Source organism: Rutidosis leptorrhynchoides, chromosome 11 (assembly GCF_046630445.1).
Source record: "Rutidosis leptorrhynchoides isolate AG116_Rl617_1_P2 chromosome 11, CSIRO_AGI_Rlap_v1, whole genome shotgun sequence".
NCBI lineage: Eukaryota > Viridiplantae > Streptophyta > Magnoliopsida > Asterales > Asteraceae > Rutidosis > Rutidosis leptorrhynchoides.
In genome coordinates, this window is record NC_092343.1 from 71060767 (window position 1) to 71071608 (window position 10842).

The 10842-nt window shown below is 34.6% G+C and overlaps 3 protein-coding genes across 3 annotated transcripts; all 3 read right to left on the bottom strand.

Moving 5' to 3' along the window:
• Positions 1–4997: 4997 nt before the first annotated feature.
• LOC139874669 (uncharacterized) lies at positions 4998–5917 on the bottom strand. Its single transcript, XM_071862075.1, has 3 exons — positions 5720–5917; positions 5516–5602; positions 4998–5450 (listed from the first exon to the last, which is right to left on the bottom strand). The coding sequence occupies exons 1-3, from the start codon at positions 5915–5917 to the stop codon at positions 4998–5000; spliced, it is 738 nt and encodes a 245-aa protein (XP_071718176.1).
• A 375-nt stretch (positions 5918–6292) lies between these two features.
• On the bottom strand, positions 6293–6838 carry LOC139874670 (uncharacterized mitochondrial protein AtMg01250-like). The gene has a single exon (XM_071862076.1). It carries the CDS (start codon positions 6836–6838, stop codon positions 6293–6295), a length of 546 nt encoding a protein of 181 aa, XP_071718177.1.
• A 406-nt stretch (positions 6839–7244) lies between these two features.
• On the bottom strand, positions 7245–8947 carry LOC139874671 (uncharacterized). Its single transcript, XM_071862077.1, has 6 exons — positions 8771–8947; positions 8493–8556; positions 8379–8405; positions 7906–8228; positions 7512–7797; positions 7245–7426 (listed from the first exon to the last, which is right to left on the bottom strand). Exons 1-6 carry the CDS (start codon positions 8945–8947, stop codon positions 7245–7247), a joined length of 1059 nt encoding a protein of 352 aa, XP_071718178.1.
• Positions 8948–10842: the final 1895 nt, after the last annotated feature.

Genomic DNA, 10842 nt, shown 5'->3' on the forward strand with positions numbered 1-10842 from the left:
GTTAAGACTCTTAAACAGAGCAGAATTCCTATTGTTCGGGTCCGATGGAACGCTAGACGCGGTCCCGAGTTCACTTGGGAGCGTGAAGACCAAATGAAGCAGAAGTACCCGCATTTGTTCTCAGATGCCGAGTCAACCCCTGCGCCTGCTTAAATTTCGGGACGAAATTTCCGTAACGGGGAGGTACTGTCACGACCCTACTTTTTCCGTTATCTTTTTCCGTTAATTATTTAACGACCGTTAACTGTTAGTGTGCCACGTCATTTCTATGACCTATATTATTATTTTTGTAATAATATATATATAATAATTATTATGTGTTATATGAATATATGTATTCATATTTTAATTTATACGTTTCTACGTCTCGCGGATTTTCATCCGGCGAATCTTTTCGGTTTTTAAACCAACGGTCGAGCTTTCGGGATTTTTAAATCCTAAATATTTTAAATATGATATTTTATGATCATATTATTAATAGGTGTATTTATATTTATTTTTCGTCGCGCGTTTGTTATCTTTCCGGTTTTTTTAATCGCGTAAGCGTGTTTTCGCGTTTCGGGATTCGTTCGGGCTTTCGGGCCATCAGACTTAAAGCACTTAGCAAATTTGGCCCACCATGGGGCCCACCCTACCCATTTTCGGCCGAAGCCACAAGGGAGGGGGGATACACTCCCTTGTTTTCCCATATTTTGATTTATTTTATTTTTACAAAATCTTATCTAAACCTAAAACCTAATTTTTTGCTTTCTTCCTCCCTTTCTCTCTTTTGGGCGACGACCACCACCACCATAAACATCATCACCATCAATCAAAATATTACTTGGATCATCAAATCGTTTATACAATCGTGTTCCTCTCTTCGTTCTCTACGCGATCATATACTTTGATTCTCGATTTGGGTTTAAACCCTAACCTTAGCTTTTTGATTTTTCATATATATTACTGATTTTGTATGTTATATTATTAGTATGATGTATATTAGTTGTTGTAATGTTGTTTGGATGCGTAGAATTACTCGTTTGCTTATGATTTCGCTTTGTAAATTTTGGACAGCAGCATAATTCGTATTTTCTGACTTTGTAACTGATATGAATGTTAAAATAAAGTACATAAATGAGTTCCACTCATCAAGACATTAATTTTAGACTCCGGATTCATGTCGTTTCGATTCCCGGAGCCCTAGATATGCTTAATTTGATTTTTGTTAAAGATTGAACAGTGTTCTTGGCATGAACAAGGTTGGGTCCGACTTTGTGACCATCCTTGGTGTCTTTAGGGTGTGTCATTTGGTTAGGACTGATGGTGGGACGAATTTTCATGTTCGGGTCACCTAAATCCGAGCCACGGTTCACCCGTTGTGCCCGAATTACTGTTTTGAGTAAATTGATTTTACCAAGTGTAGTCATGGCTGATATCCACGACCTAGGGACTGTTCTTGGAGTGTTCTTGAGTTCATAATTGTGTTGGGTGGTTTGAGTAGGCGGAAATGCATATGTGGCTCGCCCGAAACCGACACCCGGGGCTCAAGATACGACCCGATGAGCTTTTAAACTTAAAACTTATGGTTAATAATTAAACTTATGTTAAAATTAATGGATTTCATTATTAATTAATTACTTATGATAAAAGAAGTAATTATTATTATTTAAAACTTAAGATATAAATATTTATTATATCATTTAATTATTAATTATGATTTAATTAACATTTTAATTAAACTTATGATTAATAATACTTTTATTATTAAAGGAAAATACTTATGATAAGTATTAATTTTGTTTTTGAGAAATTATTAAAAGACTTATAATAAAGATTAAATAATTATTTAATTATTATAAGACTTAATTATTATTTAATTATGATTTAATTATTAAATACTTATGATTTAATAATTTTAATTAGAAACTTATGATATGATTAATAATTCATTATTAATTAAAAATACTTATGATATAATTTAAAAATTATTATTATTAATAATACTTATATTATGATTAGCATTTAATTAATTTATTTAAATACTTATGTCGTACTAATTATAACATTTCAACTTATATTAACTTTAATAATTCATTTTATTTAATTAAACTTATGTTAAGACATTATTATACACTTTTGACTTTAAATAACATTATAACCTATGTTATTATTATAACTTACACTTTTAAAATTAATGTTGACTATGTTTGACCAAAGTTGACTTTTGAGTTGACTTTCGGTTGACTTTGACTTTCAGTTGACTTCTGTTGACTTTCTAAATAAGGAAACTTTCCTAACTTCAAAACTTTCTAAAAATAGAACTTTCCAAAAATAGAAACTTTCCAAAAATAGAGACTTTCCAAAAATAGAAACTTTCCTAAAATAGAAAACTTTCCAAAAATGGAAACCTTCTAAAAATAGAAACTTTCTAAAAATAGAAAGTGTGTGTCCTTATGCTGTTCCAATCAAACCGATGCTTGATGAGTAATGTTCTATGTCTACTTGCAACATGTACAATAGCTATCATACTAAGACTTGACCTAAGTTAGTTATTTATATCGACCTGCTTTATTTATAGGTCGGCGTTGCGGTCTTTCTTGATCACTTTACTTTACTTGCTGTTCGCTTGTTTGTGAGATTTCTTCAGTTGCTATTTAAGGTGAGTTATAGTCCCGTTTTTACATACTTTTCAAAGTATACTTTTTGGGATGTGATTACATGCATATTTTTATTTACGGTTAGACACAAGTAACAGTTAAATTTAATTATTCATTGTGAGTTGGACAAAAATATTCCCTAGTCTGGTAACTGTAATCATTGGTTTCTACCGGTGAACGCGAATCCTACGGATAGATCTATCGGGTTTGACAACCCCATTTCGAGCTAGTCGCGCTAGCAATTTATAATCGGAATGTTTAGTACTTCGTAATTTGTTGTAGATACACTGTCCAAGTGTATATTTTTATTGTGTTTGGCAAGGGTAAATAAAGGGTTAAGTGGTTACCAGGTGGCTCATTGATAATGGAATAATGTTTAATGTTTTCTAACATTTTTAAATCTTGTGGTCTAAAGTTTACTTATTTATTTAAACCTATAATTCACTCAACCTTTGTGTTGACAGTTTACTTGCATGTTTTCACAGGTACTTGAGTTATTTGATGCTTCCGCTGTCGTTAGAAGAGTCTGCATGCATTTGGGCAGATTTTATGAAACTATTTATGAAACTTAAGTTTGCATTCTATTTTGGATAATTTAAATTGTGGGTTTGTTGGCAATTTTTGTGTCAACTTTTGGTTCATTACTATGGTTGGTTGATTTTAAACTACTTAATTGGGTTTGTTTCCTTTTTGGGCAACATTTTGAAATAAAAGAATGCAACTTTGTTTATTTAATTCATTTAAGTCCGATCAAGCTATGGGACCAACTGACGGATCCGTTAAGTGTTTTGACGGGGTCGTCACACTTCCTCATGGATTGGTCCACTATATAGGGGCACGATCCATGGATAAGCTTAAAAGGAGTACAAACGGGATAAGCAAAATAAAATTTTTTTTTTTTTGAATTTTTTTTTACATTCATAAATCTGCATTAAAATGCAACTCTAATCAATTTTTTTCATAAAAAAAAAGTTCAAAATCTTTCAAAAATCGATGATGAATGGTAAAATTAACCATTCATCGGGTTAATTTATCATTCATCTTGTTTACGATGAATGATAAAATTAATCAATGCTAAAAAAACCCAGATGAATGGTTAAATTAACCATTCATCTGTTTTTTTATCATTCATCATAAACAGATGAATGGTTAAATTAACCATTCATCTGCTTTTTTTAGAATTGATTAATTTTATCATTCATCGCGAACAAAAATGAATGATAATTAACCAGATGAATGGTTAATTTTACCATTCATCATCAATTTTTACCATTCATCACCGATGTTTACCATTCATCATCGATTTTCGAACGATTTTGTTAAAAAAACTTTTTAAAATTTTTTCGTTTTCTTCTATTTGCATATTAAAGGATCGTTTTTTTTTATAAAAAAAAAAATTTGAAATTTTACTTATCCAGTTTGTGCCCCATTTAGTGCTTATCTATGGATTGGTCCAATATATATATATATATATATATATATATATATATATATATATATATATATATATATATATATATATATATATATATATAAAATGATGTCCATTTGTGAAACACAATTTTAGTGCGCGCGCTATTCTTATGAATGTGCTACGCAGTTATTGACCAAAATTATAGGAATTAACGAGTATTTGATAACTACTATACGTTCAATTTTCTTTTTAAAATAATTTTATTGATAACACCAAAAAGGCTACAAGCCAGAGTGAGAGATTCAAGAAGGTACAAAATAAATTTTTTTTTCAAAATAATGAGAACTTTATATCAACCAAAAACGAACAAAGGACAACACGAGCCGACAAACCAAACCTACCGAAGCACACAAGCACCTAAAACCAAAGGAAACTAGAGTGTGAACAAACGTTTAGTTTAGAGGTAATAATCTAATATGCAATTACTTTTGTGTCTAGTATGTCTATTTCAAAAACAAGGATACTATTCGTACTCTTGTATGAGTGATTATTTCGATCTTGTATTTCAATGTACACTATTGGTATTCTTATTATATCACTTTCATATATCTTTAAGAATGGCTAGTGGGGGAGGAAGGCACCAAGAGATGGGACGAATCGCTGCACGTTCATTTATAAACGATGATGACAGTAAAAGTTTGAGTGGAAGTTTTGAGTCTTTTAATTATCAAAGATTGAACGTTACATCTCGTGTAAGTGAATTAATAAATCTATACCTATCGTACATCATATGTCAATAATCTCTTTATTGTTAATAACTTCTTTAGGTTTTCTATGGTATATTTTGTTGGTGGAATCTAAGAACTAAGTCGTATATTATATAAGTAAATAATCCTCAAATTGTCGAGTATATTATGCAACATTAGAAAACTAAAGCTTGAGGATTATGTATGCAACCATGTATGCCAATCGAACGCCTTTGTTTTGCATCTTCTCGCGATCCACTCGAAACTTTTGATTTGTATCTCGTCCAAAGCAACCGGAGGATTCCAACACTTGTTTTTGAAGACTTTTTGATTACGATCCTTCCATATGAGGTAACCGCACTTCCACTGCACCGCTTGCCAAATTTTCATGCCTAACTCCGATATTCTATGGTTTGATTTGCCACGAAAGGATTCATCTATATTTATTGCATTACCACTTACCCCCCACCAATCACGCACCTTGAACCAAATATCATGAGCTAGCTTACATTGGAAAAGAGAGTGATCGACAGATTCCACATCATCATCGCAAATTGGGCAGCGAGTTGAGTGGAGGTCAATACCTCTATTATCTAACTCTATGAGAACCGGTAAACGCTTTTTCCTCGCACGCCAGATGAAGACTTCTACCTTTTTGGCACAAAATTATTACGCAATGTATCATTTGTACCTACGCATAACAATTTGTCACTGACCAAATCCGAAAGAATCTTTGTTGTGTATATCCCATTGTTGCTTGCTTGCCATTGCCACGCATCCGGACACCCAGGCTTGATGGCCACCTCACTGATCAAAGAGTTTAGAGTAGTGAGTTCACCAAGGCCTCTGCCAAAGGGTTCCCTCACCCACTCCCACTAACCTGCACATTTGGAACCGTCCCAGACTATTCGCTCACTGACCGAAGCATCCAGGTTTAAGTCCAAGCGTGCCAGTCGTTTGAACTTGTTTTTTAGGCAATCACCCCCTATCCACTTGTCATTCCAAAAAGAAGTTGTAGCACCGTCACCAATAGCCTTGGAAAAGGAGGACTTGAAAGGAACTCCAATAGTATCTATATAGTTTCCTGTTTTCACAATGTAAGACCAAACCGAAGTCATAGAGCCAAAATGAGAAGTAATATCCGAATCAAGACCGCCCAAAGAGCCATAAATGTTTTGATAACTTTGACGAACAAGGAGGTGGGCTCGGTATAAAACCTCCACCACCACTTGCCAATCAAAGGCAAATTTTTACTTTTTAAAGACCCCAACTTTAACCCGCCCTTTTCATAAGGTAGCAGAACCTCGTCCAATTTTACCCAAGAAATTTTATTATTACCCTACCCACCCCCAAAATAAGGAACGTCTTACACTCTCGAGTTTTTTTAGATCGCAAGGCAGGGCACGGAAGAGCGAGAAGTAATACAATGAGATACTATTTAAAACCGATTTGACAAGGGTCAAACGTCCACCAAATGACATCGCACGCGTTTTTCAATCCGAAAGTCTTTTATCAAATTTTGCCACAACTTCCCAACTAGCCATTTTGTTCATCTTTGCCCCGATTGAAAGGCCGAGGTAAATAAATGGGAACGAGCCAACCTTACACCCGTTTTTGTTTGCCATTGCATCAACCTTAAGCTTGTTCACACCTACACCAAAAATGTTGCTTTTGTGGTAGTTAACTTTGAGACCCGAAGTTAGTTCGACGCATTTAAGTAGCTTCGTGAGATTGAGGATACTGCTCTCATTCCAAGATCCGAAGAATATCGTATCATTCGCATATTGGAGGATAGAGATGGGGACCCTATCATTACCCACTTCAACGCCCGAAAATAGCCCGCTCCGGACCTCGGCCTTAGTTAAAATATTTAGCCCTTCCGCCACGAGGATAAAGAGGAACGGCGAGAGGGGGTTACTTTGTCTCACTCCTCTTCCAAGTTTGAACTCGTTTGTAGGTGAACCATTAACTAGGATAGAGATAGACGTCGATTTGAGGCATGATAAAATCCAATTTCTCCATTTAGCACCAAACCCCATGTTAGTCATTACCTCCAATAAAAACTCCCAACTCAAACTATCAAACGCTTTTTCGAAATCAACCTTGAAAATTAAACTCTTTTCATGTTTTTTCTTTTGAAACTCGAGAGTTTCATTCACGATTAGTGCTCATTCAAGGATATTCCTTCCTCTAATAAATGCGCTTTGCTCAAACCCGACAAGATTAGGTGTAACTTTTCGAGGTCTATTAGAAAGCAACTTAGCGATAATCTTATAGTAGCTACCGATTAAGCTAATTGGACGATACTCATTCAAGGATGTTCGTTTGGGTTTTTTTGGAACGGAGGTAATGAATGAAGCGTTACATCCCCAAGATATTTCTCCATTAGCCCAAAATGATTGGATAGCTGCTACGAGATCGTCTTTGATGATGTTCCAAAACTTCTTATAAACTTAAATTGAAGCCATCCGGACCAGGAGCTTTTGTACTCGCACATTCGGTTATTGCATCCCAAATTTCAGATTCATTAATGGGATTTTTCAGCTCCATCGCTTCTGTTTCTGTCAGTCTGAATCCACCATCCCCATCAGGCCCATTTGTCTCGGCCTGGCCCAAAATTTTGGGGTCTGTTACCAGTATTGTTGCAAAAAATTCCCTTATAATGTTCCAATACAGCAGCTTTCACATCGCAAGGGTTTTCATTCCAGCAACCATCTAAATTGAGGCCACGAATGTTACACTTATTATGCTTCCGAAGATTTGTGGCGTGAAAATATTTGGAGTTTTCTTCACCCTCCAATATCCATCGAATTCTAGCTTTTTGTCGCAACATATTCGATTTAATTATCTCTTTATCTAACCAACATTTTCTAGTCTCTAGCCATGTTTCCCTTTCCTTATCATTAAGTGCACCCGCCTCCGCTTTCTTTTCCCATTCAGAAGCATCATTTTTAAGCTTGTCTAATTCAATATCAAGGTTACCGAATTCAATTTTTCTCTAATCTTTCAAGGCAAATTTCACATTTTTCAGCCTATCTCTAAAAATAGAATCCTTCCTCGAGCCACTTATGTCTTTATTCCACGCCTCTCGAATGATAATATCCACCCCCTCTTTGAAGAACCACTCGTCGAACACCTTGAAAGGCTTAGGGCCAAAATCAATAACTTTATCTCTAAGGAGTAAAGGACAGTGGTCCGATTCTCTTCTTTCTAGTGCGATAACCGAAAGGTCTTCCCATAAACTAATGAATTTTTCTGACACAAGAAATCGATCCAGCTTACTAAACTTTGTACCATCGTCACTTATACGAGTAAACTTTCTTCCATTTATTGGTATCTCAATCATGTTGCACTTGTTAATGAAGTCATTGAAACACGCAACATGTCTGTTATGGAAAACACAATTAGGTCTTTCAGATTCTGCCCTCACTTCATTTAAGTCCCCACATAATACCCATGCCGAATCAATACTTCACAACAGACTATCTAAAGATTTCCACATCAGTTTCTTATCCGCATCATTATGCGGACCGTACACATTGACAATTATTGATTCCTTTCCCGATCCCTTTCAATTACCTCGAATAGCTTGGAAAAATTCATTACCTACCACACCATTTATCAAAAAACTATTCGTGTGCCAAATTAGCAACATCCCTCCCGAGTTAACCACCGCTTCCTTCTGGATCTAACCAATGTCACTGTTACCCCACAAGGAGTATACCCATCGATCATCAAACTGCTTGCACTCTGTTTCCTGGAGTGCAACAATATGAGGTCTCTCAGAAAAACATAAATTTTTTACCTACCCAAACTTTCCTTCGAAACCAAACCCTCAAGCGTTTAATGACAAAATCTTCATAGAAATAAATTTACAATGACAATACAGGAGAAGAAACTTACTAGGGATTGAGGGTTGGCCACCTCAATCCGATTTGCTCGCCAAAGTCTTTCAGTTCCGCCTTGTTTACCGATTGACTAAGGGAATTCCCAATTGAATCTGCTGTATTACGACTGGTAGCCTGTTTTTTAGATTTAGGTCTTTTGCCACATGTTTTGCAATTGAACTTATGCCCATTGACTTGATTAATTTCGGTCTTATCCATGTATTTAGCACGCTTGATTCTTGAAGACGCACTCCAACACATGATTGTCTTCCAGTAACACTCGTTGCAATAAGACACATCCCTTGTATTCAATTTTGAATTTTCAGTGCACCTGGAAGAGTGAATCGATCCCTTTTCATTCTTTTCTGCTTCTTATCTAGAGCAGGCCTTTGTTTCTCATCCGGTATAGGCCCAACGTGTGGTATACCATTATTCTGGGTTGGTACAGGCTCAACATGTGACTTCCAATTATTTTGAGGTGGCCCATTTTTATTCTTTATGCTTCTATTCATGCTCGGCCCACTAATAGGAATGTCACAATCACTTGAATGGGCTTTATCATGCTGGCCCAATGGTTACTTTCTATCATTGCATTTGGGTTTACCACATGTGGGTGGGTCCTCATTTTCAACCGCTGCATCATTATGAGTATCCTTAGCCTTTTGATTTTCTACCTGCTAATTCTTTTCATGCACCATAATATTGGTTGGTGCGCCCATATCATCCTCGTTGGAATTAGGTTTTACGCCATCATTACACATAGTTTCTGCCACAACTTCATCGAACTCCTCAAAAAGATTTTCAATCCCTATGCACCCTGATTCTTGGTCTTCCACATTTGAATTCTGCCTGAATCCTAATCTGGCATCATCACCGGAGACCTTTTGTTCTGCATCTCCGTTTCCTTTATCTGAGACAATATGGGTTCCATCTGCATCCTGATCCTTTTCTGATTCATATACAGCGTCCGTTTCATATCCTTCATCTGAAAAATTATCTGTTGAGTATCCATCTTCTTCCTCCAAAGGGACAAAATACTCATCATCAGTAGAAAGATCATCCGATTCAATAACATCATAGATATAGTCATAAAAGCAAGACGAGTTATCATTTTTTCATGTTTATCCCATAATTCTGTATATCTCTTCTCTTCTTCCACAACATTTATGAAATACGTATGTGTTTTATGTCTAAGAATCAATGGGTTATTAACTTTCTCAGGATTAGCTAATTTCACAAACACCCTTCCATAACATAGCCTCTGGTTTCCAGATAGAGAGCAGTTGTCAAGGTCATATTGTAGTGACCCGAACCTTTCCATGTTTATATATATTAAATGAAATTGATATTTACATGATTAAGTGTTTCCAACATGTTAAGCAATCAAACTTGTTAAGACTTGATTAATTGAAATAGGTTTCATATAGACAATTGACCACCCAAGTTGACCGGCGAGTCACGAATGTTAAAACTTGTAAAAACTATATGATGACATATATATATATATATATATATATATATATATATATATATATATAGATATATATATATAGTTAACATGATATTATGATAAGTATGTATCTCATTAAGTATTTTAACAATGAGTTATATACATAAAAATGAGACTATTGAATTAAGAAACTCGAAAACGATATATATAACGATTATCGTTATAACAACGTCTTACTAATTACATATGAATCATTTTAAGATATTGATACACTATATATAAACATGATAAATTATAAGTAAACATATCATTAAGTATATTAACAATGAACTACATATGTAAAAACAAGACTACTAACTTAAGGATTTCGAAACGAGACATATATGTAACGATTATCATTGTAACGACATTAAATGTATATATATCATATTAAGATATATTAATACATCATATGATCATGATAATGTAATAATTTAACATCTCATTAGATATAATAAACAATGGGTTAACAACATTTAACAAGATCGTTAACTTAAAGGTTTCAAAACAACACTTACATGTAACGACTAACGATGACTTAACGACTCAGTTAAAATGTATATACATGTAGTGTTTTAATATGTATTCATACACTTTTAAAAGACTTCAAGACACTTATCAAAATACTTTTACTTAACAAAAATGCTTACAATTACATCCTCGTTCA

Bases quoted from the DNA above. Each gene is read 5' to 3' on its own strand.
- LOC139874671 (XM_071862077.1), bottom strand. From the start codon at position 8,947: ATGTGTTGGAGTGCGTCTTCAAGAATCAAGCGTGCTAAATACATGGAT. The intron at 8,406-8,492 runs GTTAGATCCAGA...ATGGTGTGGTAG, and splicing joins GTGGGGTAACAGTGACATTG to GTAATGAATTTTTCCAAGCT. The intron at 7,427-7,511 runs GTTGCTGGAATG...TACTGGTAACAG, and splicing joins TCGTGGCCTCAATTTAGATG to ACCCCAAAATTTTGGGCCAG.
- LOC139874669 (XM_071862075.1), bottom strand. From the start codon at position 5,917: ATGACTTCGGTTTGGTCTTACATTGTGAAAACAGGAAACTATATAGAT. The intron at 5,603-5,719 runs GTCAGTGAGCGA...TTGATCAGTGAG, and splicing joins ACTTAAACCTGGATGCTTCG to GTGGCCATCAAGCCTGGGTG. The intron at 5,451-5,515 runs GTCAGTGACAAA...TGTGCCAAAAAG, and splicing joins CAAAGATTCTTTCGGATTTG to GTAGAAGTCTTCATCTGGCG.
- LOC139874670 (XM_071862076.1), bottom strand. From the start codon at position 6,838: ATGGGGTTTGGTGCTAAATGGAGAAATTGGATTTTATCATGCCTCAAA.